General features: G+C 35.7%; 1 protein-coding gene across 1 annotated transcript in view; it reads left to right on the plus strand.

Annotated features, from left to right (window-relative positions):
- Window positions 1-16,900, plus strand: part of LOC306869162 (glutamine-rich protein 2) — a 28,746-nt gene that overhangs the window by 10,617 nt on the left and 1,229 nt on the right. Inside the window, exons 6-19 of the mRNA XM_079415791.1 lie at window positions 910-995; window positions 5,433-5,587; window positions 5,928-6,033; window positions 7,485-7,763; window positions 7,911-8,033; window positions 8,119-8,193; window positions 8,720-8,884; window positions 9,267-9,385; window positions 9,778-9,843; window positions 10,504-10,605; window positions 11,201-11,389; window positions 12,251-12,416; window positions 12,488-12,599; window positions 16,675-16,794. Coding sequence (XP_079271917.1) covers window positions 910-995; window positions 5,433-5,587; window positions 5,928-6,033; window positions 7,485-7,763; window positions 7,911-8,033; window positions 8,119-8,193; window positions 8,720-8,884; window positions 9,267-9,385; window positions 9,778-9,843; window positions 10,504-10,605; window positions 11,201-11,389; window positions 12,251-12,416; window positions 12,488-12,599; window positions 16,675-16,794 — 1,863 coding nt within the window. The remainder of the gene's footprint in view (window positions 1-909; window positions 996-5,432; window positions 5,588-5,927; window positions 6,034-7,484; window positions 7,764-7,910; window positions 8,034-8,118; window positions 8,194-8,719; window positions 8,885-9,266; window positions 9,386-9,777; window positions 9,844-10,503; window positions 10,606-11,200; window positions 11,390-12,250; window positions 12,417-12,487; window positions 12,600-16,674; window positions 16,795-16,900) is intronic.

The raw sequence follows: 16,900 nt of genomic DNA on the forward strand, positions 1-16,900 counted from the left end.
TAAATACACACACGTATATATTAAAAAGAAATATGTTGTTTGTATATTAAATATATTTATATATAATATAAATTACATGAATATAAATATATGCATGTAAATACATGTAAATATTTTCCAAATATATACTGTATATGTGTGCATTTATATATACATAATAAATAAACACAGTACACACACATATATTATGTAAACAAAAACTTTTATTAATCGTTTGACAAATATGCACATGTAAAGTATTTGATTATAATGTAACTGTAGCGTGTTATTCAATATTAAATTTACTGTGTTGTGTGTGTTTAAGTTCATTTGATTAATTTATTAAATGTTTTAATGTACTAAATTGCAGCTTCTATTTATAATGAGAAATATATTAAGAAGCATGAAATACAAGTTATAATAGAAATGACATATTTATGAGATTATATTTTAGTTTACCATAAATGCGTGTCAGTACATTCATCAGTACACTTTAGCCATATTTCAATAGATAAGCGAAGTAATTACCTTTAAAAAGCACTCTAAAGTTCAGTTTATTGCATTTAATATACATTTAAACAATATATTACATTTTCATTTAATTGCAATTTCATTCAGTTCACACAAGTACATTATTTTAAAGCATATTATGTGTTTTTAACAGTATATTAAATTGTACTAATTTTCACAAGGGATCTCTTTAATGTGACCATTGGAAGAAACAATTTCCCATATTATGTCATTAGATAAACTGTAGTTTATAGTTACCAAGAAACATATTTACCGGTACTTAATATTGCATGTTTGCATTTTGCATGTGTTAAGAATACTTTTATAATACAATTTTTATTCACAGTAGTTACTATTAAGCTTGTGTGTGTTTAAGTGTGTTTTTGACATTTTGCTTAATATGTTTTGTGATTTCTGTAGAAGAGAGGCAGATTCCTGACCATGTGCCAAAGCAGCTGAATCATCTGAGGCCTCTTGTGGACTGTCTGCTAGCCGATAAAGAGAAGGTATGACAGAAACACTCACACTGACTATGATTTTAAAATCAAATTAATAACTACTACACCCTAAAGTAGGGATGTAACGATTAACCGTGAACCGGTTGAAAATCGATTCATATATTTAACGATTCAAATCGGTTGAGATGCTAAATAATGTATGTCTGAGGGGAACTTACTGTCCTTAGAAAAGTTTTCTTTTCATCTTGCCTCTGTATAATGCATATTAAAGTTCATAAGTGCAGCGCTGCTTTGTTTACAGTGACTCTGCATCTCATTCAGCTCGTCTTCTGTTTCATTTCATGCTGATATTTTTTATGTATATAGTAGTTTCACAAAACTGAAGTCAGACCATTCTGTTTTTGCTTCAAATTTCTAAATTATACAATCTAAATTAGATTAAAAACTGCTCATGTTGCATGTATGCAGCATCTTTGTTTGGATCATGATTAAAATGCAGTGGTTGCCTCTAATTTTAAATGGAAAGAGCACAGACAAAGCTTTATTTTGTTTATATGAAGAGATTTCTTTATATTTCTGTTACTTATTTATTTGATTTGGAGCTTGTTTTAAAATTTCAGTTTAGTTTTGTTATTTACATTTACATTATATTTCCTTTTTTGTTATTTAGCAGAGGCTTTTATCCAAAGCGACTTACAAATGAGGACAATAGAAGCAATCAAAACCAACATAAGAGCAACAACGTGCAAGTGCTATATTAGTATATTATTATAGTGTTATATTTCAATTTCACAAAGAACCGTGCAGCATTTTGTCCAAGCAATAATAAAAGGACACATTTTATTTATAATTTATATATATAATTCTTAAATCTCATTTAGAAAAAAATAATAATAATCGTAAATCGAATTGAATCGTGAGTTGAGTGAATCGTTACATCCCTACCCTAAACTGTCCTTTAAACCTGTCTTTTCATTTTGTTATTGTATCAGATTTGACAATCCTTTAAGAAGCTGATTTTATCTTATAAAATATCTGTAATTATCTAAACAGAGCCTCACCTAGACTTATATTGTTCTTATAAGTGAAGTGTGTTATTTGTGTCAGTCAAACAGACTCATGCCGGTGACTAAGAAACCAGTGCCGGGCTATATACAGTGCCCTCCATAAGTATTGGAACAGTAAAGACAAAATTGCTCTGTTGGCTGTGGAGTCAAGACATTTGCAAATATGATTAAAAGATGAATATGAGACAAAACTACAGAATGTCACATTTTATTATTTTATTATTTTATAGCCATTTCAACACATACATGTTTTACCAAATAAAAAGAACAGCACTTTTAGAGTTCTTCCCACTCATTGATGTGAGCATAAGTATTGGGACAGTTGAACATAAGGCAGATATAAAAGATTAAAAGCTATTATTTAGATGCAGATCCCTTGCACACACACAGCAGTGAGTCTGTGACCCATAGACATCACCAGACTCTTGGTCTCATCCTTTGAAATACTTTTCCCAGCCTTTAATGCAGCCAATTCCAATTGTTGCTTGTTTTGGGGAGTTTCTTCCTTTACTCTCCTCTTCAGCTGGTGAAATTCATGTTCAATCGGATTTAAATCTGGAGATTGACTTGGGCAATCTAAGACTTTCCATTTCTTTGCCCTTATAAATTCCTTGACTGAACTGGCAGGGTTTTTTGGGTCATTGTCCTGATGCAATATGAAGCACTTCCCAATTAATCTGGTGGCATTTTCTTGAATATTGGTAGGCAAGAAGGTTTTGTACCCTTCCAAATTCATTCTGCTATTGTCATCATTCATTAAGTCATTAATAAAGTTGAGAGGGCCTGTTCCAGAGGCAGCCATGCATGCCCATGTCACGACATCACCTCCTCCATGCTTTACAGATGAGGCTGTATGCTTGGGATCATTGCAGTTCCCTTTTTTTCTCCACATTTTTGCTTTCCCATCACTTAGATAAAGGTTCATCTGTCTCATCGGTCCATAAACACAGTTCCAAGACTTTTCTGGCTCACCTTTGTAAAAACTTGTAAAAACAACTTTTGCAAACTCTAGTCTTGCCTTTCTATTTTTGGTGCTGGTCAGAGGTTTGCATCTTGCTGTGTAGCATCTGTAATTCTGTGTCAAAGCCTGCTGAGGACAGTAAATTGTCAGAGCATCACCCCAGCTTTCTGGAAGTTGTTTGTGATTTTACAGACACGTCTTTTATGGTTCATTTTCACAGCTTTTATGATTTGTCTGTCATCAACTACTGTTGTTTTCTCAGCCGATCAGGTCGTTGTTGGTTGCTGGTGTCGCTGGTGGTTTCCAAACTCTTGATTTCTCCATGCCCTTTGTTTTTGCTAGAGCTCTAACTGACTTCCTCTTTTCTTTTAGCATCCAAATTGCTTGCTTTTCTCTCAAAGTCAGCTCCCTCATCTTCATCCTGGTTTGTGTGTGTCATCATCGAATGCAAGATTCAGAATGCAGAAGTAATGAATATAACTGATACGACACGTTCCCTGCTTTTAATATCTGAAGAATTAATGCAACAGGACACAGCTGATCACTTAGAAAGACCTGTGAGGGAACTGTTCCAATACTTATGCTCACATCAGATAGAGGGATGAAACTCTGAAAGTGCTGAACTTCTTAGCTGGTAAAACATCTGTGTTGATTCACCCAATAATAAAATGTGACATTCTGTAGTTTTGTCTCATATTCATCTTTTAATCATATTTGTAAATGTCTTGACTCCACAGCCAACAGAGCAATTTTGTCTTTACTGTTCCAATACTTTTGTAGGGCACTGTATATATATATATATATATATATATATATATATATATATATATATGTACAGTTGTGCTCATAAGTTTACATACCCCTTGAAGAATATGCACAATGTTGATTAAATTAAAACAAAATAAGAGGGATCATGAAAATTGTATGTTATTTTTACTTAGTACTGTCCTGAATAAGCTATTTCACATAACAGATGTTTATATATACGCCACAAGACAAAATAATAATTTAATTTATAAAAATGACCCCGTTCAAAAGTTTACATACCCTTGAGTCTTAATACTGTGTGTCGTTTCCTGGATGATCCGTGACTGTTTTTATATTTTGTGATGGTTGTTCATGAGTCCCTCGTTGGTCCTGAGCAGTTCAACTGCCTGCTGTTCTTCAGAAAAATCCTCCAGCTCCTGCACATTCTTTGGTTTTCCAGCATCTTCTGCATATTTGAACCTTTATTTTTGAAGTCCATCTGTTAACATTGAGGACAATTGAGGGACTCATGCATAACTATTTAAAAAAAGGTGAAAACATGTACTGATGCTCAAGAAGGCAACACAATGCATTAAGAGATGGGGGGTGTAAACTTTTTAAATGGGATGATCAGGCTAAATTGCACTTATTTTGTCTTCTGGGAAACATGTAAGTAATTATGTAGCTTCTGAAGTCCATTACTAAATGAAAATATATGATCGTTAAACAAAATGAGAAGAATTCACACATCATCATCCTGTTCAAAAGTTTACACCCCCTGGCTCTTAATGCATTGTGTTGCCTTCTTGAGCATCAGTACATGTTTTCACCTTTTGTAATAGTCCTCAGTATGAAAATATGGATCTCAAAATCATACAGTCACTTTTGGAAAGGGTTCAAATATGCAGAAGATGCTGGAAAACCAAAGAATGTGCAGGAGCTGGAGGATTGTTCTGAACTGCTCAGGACCAACGAGGGACTCATGAACAACTATCACAAAATAAAAAAACAGTCATGGATCATCCAGGAAACGACACACAGTATTAAGATTCGCTTTTGAATGGGGTCATTTTTATAAATTCAGTTATTATTTTGTCTTGTGGAGTATATGTAAACATGTTATGTAAAATAGCTTATTTAGGACAGTAATAAATAAAAAATAACATGCAATTTTCATGATCCCTCTTATTTTGTTTCATTTATTAACATTTTGCAAATTCTGCAAGAGGTATGCAAACTTATGAGCACACACATATATATATATATATATATATATATATATATATATACTGTTAAACATGATTCTTTGAAAAATAGGTTGAAATAATGTGAACTGATTATTTAAACTATCAATTAACAATTTAAATACTAATTTATTGTTCAAAATCCATTTCCCTACCGGAACACAACTGTTGCACTCTATTACATTTACACTATTAAATTAAAAAGCATATGCATTTCTTTGATTTTTCTTTTGCATTTTTAATGCTGCTTCAAGTTCAGTTCCAAATTGTTGTTTTTTACCTCAATTAAAAATAATTCAGTTCTCAGTTCAATTCTGAACCACTTTTTTCCTTAATGACGTCCCCAAAATGAGTTTTTTGATCAGATTCAGTTTACTTCTGGGGAAGTTTTATGTAGGTTCAACACACAGAGACACACTCAAGCAGGAGCATAAGCAGCATGTTACAGTCTAGATGACTCCTGTAGGTGTCAGACGTGGAGAGTGTGTTGATGGACATGAGGACAGTACAGGTGTGTGAGAGTTCAGACACTGAAGGACAGAGCACAGCCAGTTCAGCCAGCGATCAGGACACACACTCCTCACAGATAGAGCAGCTGAACCTGCAGACGGCTCACATCAGGTACTAATCATCTCAAGTCTACCAGTCACTCATTAGAGACATGGGACAAAATATATCCCACAATTTTGAAACAGCAACATTTGCATTTAGAGGTCAAAATTGGTCATTGTGTTATATAAATGTTGCATTAGTCACAGTAATGAGAATGCAGCATCAGAAGAAAGATGCACAAACACATCTAGAACATTTTAGACTGACAATATGTCCGAATCAAATTGTTCCTCAGTTTTCTGGAGGAAGTCATCCCACTTATTCTTGTATTAGCAGTTAATAAATTAGAAAAGAAAGCACAATAGAAGTATTTTTACTGTATGTCTCACACACACACACACTCATGCAGGATTGCAGTACTGAAGCTGGATGAGAAAGTGCAGGAGCTGATAAGAGAGAGGATGCATGACAGAGCAGAAGGGAGATACAGTGAAGACATACACATACAAGAGCAGGTCAGACAGACAGAACACGTCTGGGTCATATGTCAAACATTCATCATAAATTAGTTATATATATATATATATATATATATATATATATGTGTGTATATTAGTGCTGTCAATCGATTAAAAAAAAAACGAATTAATTGCACATTTTTCTGAAATTAATCGCGATTAATCCCATCTAACATTAAAGTTTTTAAATATACTTTTATATAGCAGTAATTTCACATTCAATCTTCAATTTAATGTACAAACAACATAAAGACAGTATATTTAAAAATATTTGTTTAATGGCATCTTTTTTATGACTGAAGGTCAGTATCAATGATCCCAATACGACTGATTGGGATCAGTACAAACCATATTTAACCACTGACTATAATTGAGAGCTATCAGTTTTAACATTTATTAGACTTTAAAAAAATAACTTCTAATTTAAGTGAACTTAAAACAATCTTCACATAAACCCATTATAATAAATGTCATATTTACCTGTGGCTTTCAGCAGAAATACAGAAATTGATATTGAAGTTATAAATTCTAAATTAAATCTAGATGAATCCTTAAATCTATAAAAGTTTTTACCTCTTTTTTTTCTTTGTCCTTTGATTAACAGACATCACAGCAGCTGGTTATTAGGTTTTTTTGGCTGTTATTTCTTTAAGAGCTACTGCTGAACATGACGCGGATCTGACATGCATCGTATTTTCTCGCAACCCTTTTTACCTTTTCTGACCCACTTCAGGTCTTAAAGTCTATTAATGAGCTGACGAGTTAAATCAGGTGTGTTAGATGAGGGAGACAGTGCTGGGCTGTTCCAGGACATGTCCTTAAATGTGACTCATATAAAATATATTACATGCATGCACAGTTCCTTGTATATTTTTATATATTAAAATATTTTGACAGTAAAGACATGATAATGTTACAAAAGATTTATATTAAGAAAATACGGCCTTTTGAACGTTCTATTCATCAAATAATCCTGATTTCAACTGTTTTCAACATTGATAATATTAAGAAATGTTTCTTGAGCAGCGAATCAGTATATTAGAATGATTTCTGAAGAATCGTGACACTGAGAACTGGAGTAATGACGCTGGAAATACAGCTTTGACATTACAGAAATAAAATCAAATATATTCAAATAGAAAACAGTTATTTTAAATTGTAATAATATTTAACAATATTCATATTTTTGCTGTATTTTTGATCAAATAAATGCAACCTTGATAAGCAAAAAAAATAAAACATACAGGCCACAAATATTAGTTACATATTAATTGCATATTAATTACAAAAGATTACAAATGATTTCTTCCCTGCATACATTTTTCACATTAAACTAATATCTTGCAATAATCTATACTGTATATCACCCACCCTTATCGGCCTGATATCCGACCACTGTATTATTATTTTTCATGACCATTCTTTTCATTTTTACGGTTCACCTGTAGTTAAACAGCCCCAGGGCTATGATGGAGGACATGAGGTCCTCCTCATCCGCTCTACTCTCACAAAGTGGACAGCAGGAGACAGTAAGCTTCAGCAAAGCAGACAAACAGGCTCAAAGCTCGGGTCAGGATCAGGCTCAGAGTACAGGTCAGGATCAGGGTCAACAGCAGACAGAAGGTCAGGGTCTGGAACAGGAGGTCAGTCAGTTGTCCCAGTCTTACAACAAACCTGAGGACAAGACCTCTCACCTCATGAACCAGGGACACAAGGACAGGAACAAGGTACATGACAGAGAGAGATGAGATTTTAGGAAACATCTGAGACAAAGCTAGTACTTAAATGAAACTTACTGAGATGTTCAAGTCTCCTGAGTTCCAAAAGATCACTGAAATGTTCTTGTATGAGTGTGTGATGTTGTTTTGCTGAAGAGCACTGATCTGGTGAGCGACTTAGAGCGAGCCATAATTCAGCTTCAGTCCGAGTGTAAGGAACTCCACAGAACATCCAAACACCTGATGGAGGAACACAGCAAGAAACAAACACACATCGATGTGAGTAACCAGAGAGCCTCATGGCAGATTTGTGAAATAAGACATCATTTAATTCCATTGTTTACTTAGCTTGTGGTTTTTCCAGCGTCTGTTCAAGATAGTGGAGGAACTGGATGAAAAGAAAGCTGACAAGCAAGTGGTGGAAATGGAGGTTGAATTTGTGAGTTGTTTCTTTATACAGTTCATGAATGAATGAATGAATGAATGAATGAATGATGCATTTATATAGCGCCTTATTGTGTATTGCTGTACACCCAAAGCGCTTTACAATCATGTGGGGGGTCTCTCCTCAACCACCACCAGTGTGCAGCATCCACTTGGATGATGCGACGGCAGCCACAGCACAACGGCGCCAGTGCGCTCACCACACACCAGCTACAGGTGGAGAGGAGAGAGTAATAGAGCCAATCAAGTGTATGGGGATTATTAGGAGGCCATGATAGACAAGGGCCAGTAGAGGGAATTTGGCCAGGACACCGGGGTAATACCCCTACTCTTTACGAGAAGTGCCATGGGATTTTTAATGACCACAGAGAGTCAGGACCTCGGTTTAACGTCTCATCCGAAAGACAGATATATCCGAAAGACAGATATTCATAAACAATCCAAATTCATCAACTCTTTGTGGTCCCCATCAGACCAAAATGTCACTCCCAGTCAATGGATGTCATCTCGTTGCTCCTCAGAAAGCAGACAAGCGGGCTCTGGAGAACAAGGTGAGCCGCATGCAGTTCGACAGCATGACAGAGCAGCTCAATAACATGTTACAGGATCTGCTGAGTAAGATCAGCGGTCAGGAGCAGGACTGGAACAAGGTGATCGAGAAGATCGCCACTGAGATGGACTGCAAGGTGAGAGACAGACAGACCATCTTTGAAACTTCTTCAAACCTTTATGAACTCGTATAACTTAAATTTCCCACTGTTCTATCTTTTCCATAAATATAGCGACTCATTTTGGAGCTAAGCATGATGATCATGTTTCACATAAAATGTAATGAAAAGGATCTTAAAAAAGGCATTTCTTTTTTAAATTTGCTTTTCATTTGGGGTGAAATGTGACCTGGACATGTTTTTGTGAGATTTACCCAAATACACATTCATTTGTATTTGTATTTGTAAATTTAATTACATTAAATTTTTTTAAATAATAATTTAAATTGGCTGTTTGTTACAATCTCATAAATCCCTGCACTTCCATCATGATTATGATTTTGTGTGTCATGTACTGTAGTTGAACCGGATTGAGCTGGATCCTCTGAAGAAACAGCTTGATGATAGCTGGAGGACCATTCATAAGCATCTGCAGACACCTCCGATCCCTGAGCAGGACGACGCTGCTGGACTCAGAAAGTGAGGCACCAGATTCACTTTTTCTAATTAATATATTATATATAATTATTTTATATATATATACTGACAATCAACACTAACACTTTTAATTTGATTTATAATTTAAGTGTAATTTTATTTTTGTCTATTATTAAGTTTTGTCTGAACACTAATGCCTGAAGTCCTCTACACAAGTATGTCAAAACATCTGTTGTTGCATTTAGAGCTGAATTCATGATGCAAAGCCAGAAAAGGTGCACATGCTGGGAATGCGTTTGCCAAGCATGTGCATCATTGCGTATGTTTCTGTAATGTTACATTAGTCACCGAAGAACCTCTATTTGACAAACACGATGGTGGTTGTATGGAAACAAGCCTCACTGTCTTTGTGTCTTTCTTACTCTGTGTCAAAGACAATTAGTGTCCCGGTTTCACTGCATCTCCTGTGATCGTCCCGTGGATATGATGACACCAGGACAGTACGTAAATATTATAAAGGACAACTGACATGACACTTTTTGGTAACACTTTACAGTAAGGTTTCATTTGTTAACACTAGTTAACTACATTAGATAATATGACAACTAAGAAAAATACTTGTAAAGCATGCATTAATATTAGGTCATGTTAATTTCAACATTTACTAATACATTATTCAAATCAAATTTTATTTAATGAACCTGAGCTAACATGAACTAACAATGAACAGTTGTAACATCAGCATTAATACATTTGTCAAAATGTATTAAAGGTATTTAAAAATACATAAAAAAGTTACCTTTTTTTGAGTTAACATTTAGTTTAATTTATTTTATAAATAACAAATGTGTTTTTCATGGTTTTAATTAGTTTAATAACCCTGGGTGCATTTGAAAGATGTCTATGTTTTTTATAAGCAGTAAAGCAAAGTTTGGTTGAGATATTAGTCAGTGTGGTGTGGTCAAAATGCAGGAGGCTAGTTGACAACAATGTGATGACGATAAAACTATAAAACAACAAAAGGGCATATGAAAGCACAATAAAAAGATGAGTGCAATTTCACTTTTCTAAGACTAGCCTGTGTCACTTGTCAGTGTAATCATTAGATATCCTTGTAAACACAATAGTAACGTCTCTCACAATCTCAGTTGTTTTCACAGGAACTTGGTGACTCTGCCCTCTGCCCCAGGACTGCCCCCTCACAAGTCCAGCCGGCCCTACACTGTGTATGAGCTGGAGCAGGTGCGACAGCACTGCAGGAGGTGAGACACATCCCCCTGCAGCTTTTACTGTGCTTGTCCAGCAGGGGGAATCACAACCCAAACTTGCTCCACAGTATATCTTGTTGTTCTGCATGTACAAAAACTTTTGTATTTTAGGACAGTGTTTGAGAAACTAACAGAAAGTATTTGGACACGCTTAAAAATGTATCAGCTCTTTGTGTAATATAACAAAATATCAAAACAGGTGGCATTTCTTGTTAAGAATAAAATCACACCAGCACACTTTTTCTAGCAAGAACATCCACAGAAAGTCTATATTTATATTTGGACTATTCATGTTCTTAATCCTTTCATCAAGATATACTTAAGAGAAAAGCCTATTGAAGTATGCTTTACATGTTCAAGGTTATAGTATTGTAGTTTATAGCAATAAGTCAGTTTTAGGGTGGAATAGCATAGAGTAAATATTAAGTCATTATCAGAATAAATATTTATTACCTATTTATATTTATTATTTATATTTCCATAAAATATTTATTATTTTACTCGATCCAAAATATCAAGTCAAATTTATTTGTCTCAGCCTGGAACCAGGTACTAAACAGGATAACTTTAAGATGGCTTGTTTTGACAGAGGCTCGGCGCAGGAAGAGCATAGCCACGTTTTAATATGCAGGCAGATAGATCAAGAGCCCAGTCAGTGTCCCAAATCAAGGACCCCAAATCTCCCATACAGCCAGGGTCTGCAAGAAATTTCACGGACCCGCTACCGGCCCAACCTGGGTCCAGCAAAGAGGAGCAGCAGTCGGACCATGAGCAAGCAGTGAGTTAGACTCGTGACACACAAAGCAAAGCTTTCTTAGGTAGATGTCAGTTTTACAGAGCCACAGATATCTAGAGAAAATGTATATTTTAAAACTCTCATATATCCTTCAGAATAAAGGTTCTTTATCGGCTTTGATGGCTCCATGAAGAACCTTCAACATCCATGGAAACCTTCCATTGCATTAAAGGTTCTTTATAGTGAATAAATGTTCTTTACACTAAAGAAAAAATGGTTCTTTTAAGAACTAATCACTGAAAGGTTCTCTGGGGAAACAGAAAACCCCTTTATGGAATCTTTTTAAAGGGATAGTTCAACAGGTACATCCCATATCGCGTACTTATGCACTATTCTATGACGTTTTGGAGTATAAATAGTGCGAGTAGTCTGTTCACACTGAAAATTGCAAAAATAAAAAGTGCACTTAAATAACCCCCAAAAAAAGTGTGGAATGTTGGACACTTCATGCACTCAACTGTCGCAGCTTTAATTATGTAGCGAAGGAGGAAGGGCTATCAAACTCTAATTATGAATCACAAAATAACCTTATATAATTCATATCCTATATGGATGAGTACATAGTGCCTAAGTGCATAGTGTATATCTTTGAACCACTGATGCGGACTATTTTAACGATGTCCGTACTACCTTTCTGGGTCTTGATCGTGGTAGTACCCTTGCTGTCTATGGAGGGTCAGAAAGCCTTCGGATTTCATAAAAAATATCTTAATTTGTGTTCTGAAGATAAACAAAGGTCTTATGGGTTTGGAACGAGTGTGAGTAATTAATGACAGAATTATCATTTTTGGGTGAACTATTCCTTTAAGAGCGTTGAGTGATGTTTTATTGTATGTTGTGCAGTGAGAGGATCCCAGAAATGGCCGATTACAGTTACCTGTCCCGTAACTGTGGGGGCAGCCACACCCTCACCTACCCCAGCCGCCGCTACACCCGCCTTCAGCACATCACCCATCTGATCCAGAGCGAAGAGGAGAATCGGCCCGTGTCCTCTGGATTGCCCACAAAGGTCTGCCACAGAATCCTTTGAAAATGTCATAAACAGTGAGTATGTATGGACCGTGAGCTGTGTTTCTTCAGGCAGCAGAGGTGGACATCTTGGGTTTGGATGGACAGGTCTACAAGGGCCGGATGAGCAGCAGAGCATTGAGACTCTCTGAGACAAAATTCCCCACCATCTCTCCTCGAGAAGGTAATATCACGCGTCACACATGCCTCCACACACAGTAATAGCCAGAGGGAATATTTGCACAATAATGACCTTACAAGTTTTATTAAACCATCAAATTATGAGAAGTGTGTTATATTGGGAAGAATAAAACACAGAGACAGCCAATCATGAAATATGGGTTTTGTTTAACTATGCAAATGCAAGTTACAAGTAACTCACAGGAAATAAAGCACACTTTGACTATAGTATATTTCATTGGTTCACCATTGTTTTTGATCCTCCTAGGCATTACTCAGTAAGTTTTGTGCATGTATCATGCTTAATTTCTTGCAAAGCCTCCTTAAATTCCTCCCAAAGCTATGAATTTCCCAAAGGTTTTCAATGGGATTAAGTAACACTCTCGCTGCTCGCTTGCATTGTGTATGTGGTGTGCTTGGGATTATTGTGTTAGAAATGACACAATCAGTATGGCTAACACCTGCCATAGTGATGGATTCAATTATAGGATGGGAATAATGAGAGCAAGCTTTGTATGTTAACTTTGGCCAAAAATTAAGGTCTGCACGATTCGGCATGTTTCATAATCACAACTGAAATCTCAAAATAGGAAAAATGTCTGTTTTCCTAGACATCAATTTCGGTCATCATTATATCCTGTATGACACAGTATCCATTCCCATCACTTCTAAACATTTATAAAGCCTCCATTTACTGTAATGAAAGCTTTAAAAGTTCATGAGAGTTCTGTCATTATTTACTCACCCTCATAATGTTCCAAACCTGCATACTGCTATTTTGTTTTATTGACCATGCATTGTCCATATGATTTCTGTGCAATATTTTAAGCATTCTGAAATCATATGAACAAGCTTTCTTCTCCACTGTAGCTCTCAAATCTCAATTTTGCATATGCTAATTCTTCAGAAGACTTGGAATAAAGCACACGAGTTACATAGACATCTTTCATGGTGCTTTATGGTGAAGCTCCACCTCAGTGTCCATTTACCTTCATTGATTTCTCAATAACATTATTATTTTTTGAGCACCTAGAAATAGAAATATCATGAATTTGAGAGGACTGGTTATGGAAGTGTATGGAGCCCCTTAGGCATATTTCGTATTGTATTTCAATGCTTTTTCGTTGCAACTTTTGTGTTCTCTTGCAAAAGTATTGCATTCCCTAATGAACCTTTACGTTCTCTTTCAAAAATATTGTGTTCCCTCTAAAAACTTTGTTTGCTTGCCAATCTTTTACATTCTCTTACAAAAGTACTGCGTTCCCCTAAGAAACGTTGTGTTTGTTCGGTCCAGATCTGGAACAGTTGAGCTCATGAATGACTGATTCTGGAGCTGTAAGCTGTTCATTGATGGTAGGAACTTCTGTCGTGTTCAGGAAAACGTCCAGACTGAAGTCTATACAGGGGCTCACAACCCTAATATGCTTCCCCTCACGACTCGTTACGCAACGCATGTTAATATGATAGCATCATAATATCCATCTGCACACTTGACCCACTTTTTGCTTATCTCGCAGTGGACGACGGGGGAGAAGAAGAGCTCCCTGGTAGCAGACAGAGAAGATTACTGAAACTTTGATTTAGAGTTATGTAGAGTGGTTGGTTGTGGTGCCGTTTTATTCAGGACTGAGGAAAATTGGACTGAAGGAAGAACAGTAGGGCTTGAGATTGGACTTGGTAGGGGGCCTAGTTTAATGTTGCTTGCTGGAAAGAACCTAACATTTCTGTGTTACATAATAGCAGAGCAGCAACGAGAAACCATCTGGAAGGGACAACAGACCTGGAGGAAAATTGGTCTCAGACCTAGCCCTTCGTTGTATCACCAAATCAAAGGAAAACGGTTGAAAGTCAAACAAAAGACAGTTGCTTGGCAGATGAGCCATATCATGCTTGACCGAGCAAACAAAAAGCTTATCCATGCCATGCAGTAAAGAGATGATTTATGAGAAAACGAGTCTAGTGTTGAAGGTCAGAAGTTGCTGTTTCCAAACAAAGCACAACAGTCACATTCTTGAAGAAAATATCTCCACAGAGGAGCAATGATGTAGAAACCGTTCCAGACAGACCTACCATGAGACCATTATACCGTTGTTTCGGATTCAATTACATTTTTGTCAATGATTCATGTAGTGAGCAATCCATCGCCTCGTAAAAAATGTCCTCACAGTCTCTTACCATTGACATTTCTCTGATTTTGTTGTAAATTTGACTGAAAAAGCGTTTTAATTCTCTTCAGGAAAACAAATGTGGGTCAAAGAAAAGGACAAATCTTTTTCAAATCTAGTTTAAAACATGTGCCAAGTTCTTGGAAATGTACTCTTTGTATTTATGCTGGTTTCAAAAAAAAACTTTTATACCTTTTTCAGAAGTTTAATGACTAAAAATGAGGTGGAACCATCATGCAAAATGTAATACATCTAGAATATATTTTCCCTGCACCTTGAATAATAATATATTTTATATATATATATATATATATATATATTATAATAATATATAATATTATTATTATTACTAGACTTTTTTCTACAAATATAATTACAGTAATTCATGAATATCATTTTTGGGAAATTAGACCACATGACATTTTATAACCTAAGCCGTGTCATAAAATGTTCAAATTATCTGATAATTTAAGAGATTATTGAAATTGACACTCTGATATTGTTTGCTTTTTGATGTTGATTTGAGCTTGATTTGGCCTTGAAGGACTTGCTACTGCCAATAGATACACCGATATGCTGCTGTAAGCATGTACGATATGCTGCTGCATGAATAGTCATTCATAAATCTAGACAGGTGGTGCTGGGGGAGGTGGAGAGTCTCAGAGGAACACTATAGCGTGCTGCAGGACCAGTTTACAGTGAGCTCTAAACCAGACTATTTAAATATTGAACAAGCAATCTCATTGGCTGCAGAATCAGCAGTCAAGCATGCGCCATGCAATGAATGATGTGATTGGACCTTTAGTCTGTGCCATCTAGAGATTCATGAGTGAACTGTATGTTTTCTTCACTAAGAAATAGTAATAACGGTTTGTCAGACAAAAGTTTATGTCTACTGCTGCATGAATAGGCATATCTATATTTTAAGCCTACTATATAAGAATTGTATTTTTATTTAATACTCGCTTTTTAATTTAAAATATGATAGTATTATCACACTTTATTATTTTGTTTATCATCTAAGTGCAATAATACTACTATTACTATTTTAAATTATTTTTAATTTAATTTAAAAAAGTTAGTGTTTGATAATAACTTTATTTAATTTCTGTATATTTCGTACTTGCTGAAGGGCACAGGTAAATATGACATTTATTACAATGGGTTTATGTGAAGATTGTTTTAAGTTTACTTAAATTAGAAGTTATATTTTAAAGTCTAATAAAAGTTTAAATCGATAGCTGTCAATTATACAGTAATGTTAGTATAGTCAACATTGCATATAGTCAGTCAATGGTTAAATATTAGGGAAAAAATAACAATTTCCTAGAGACATCAGTAGTATTGGTATCAGAGATAGGCCCTGTCCCAAATGACTTACCTTCAGTCATAAAAAAGAAATTAAAAATATACTGTCTTTATGTTGTTTCTACTGTTTCTACATTCATTTGAAGATTGAATGTGAAATTATTGCAATATTAAATTATATTTAAAAACTTTAATGTTAGGTGGGATTAATCGCGATTAGTTTCAGGATTAATTAGTTAATTTTTAATCAATTGACAGCACTAGTTAGTAGTTATATTTAATAGGTCACACTACGTGAAGTGTGAGCACCAAACTAAATCACCTGGTGCTCTCATGAGAACCAGACTAAAAAACTTATGTTCACCCCTTCATACAGTATATACCTAAATCCTGTGCCAGATTTGGACAGGTGGTGCTGGGGGAGGTGGAGGGTTTCAGAGGAACTCTATAGCATGCTGCAGGAACTCTGAACCAGACTATTTAAATGTTGAACGAGCAGCTCACTGACTGCAGAATCAGCAGAGGCCAATCAGCTTGTGCCATGTAGTGAATGAATTGCTGTCAATGTTCTCATGTCTGCCATTCGAATCGTTGATGCTCTTGCAGGCAACTGGAAGAGCAAAGACAAGGTCAGCCGTTCACAGTCCCAGAGGTCCAGTGGAGTGGATGCTGGCCGTGGAAGTCCCACACGGCCACAGAGTGCCAAGACTCACCACAGCCGCTCAGGTGGGTTATGAGGAGCTGACCTTAAACACACTCACAGCAGATGAGAATAAAGCCATTAAAGTTGGCTGTAAATGAACACTGGCTGTTTACTACGCAACCTATTTTA

This window comes from Barbus barbus (genome assembly GCF_936440315.1).
Source record: "Barbus barbus genome assembly, chromosome: 4".
NCBI lineage: Eukaryota > Metazoa > Chordata > Actinopteri > Cypriniformes > Cyprinidae > Barbus > Barbus barbus.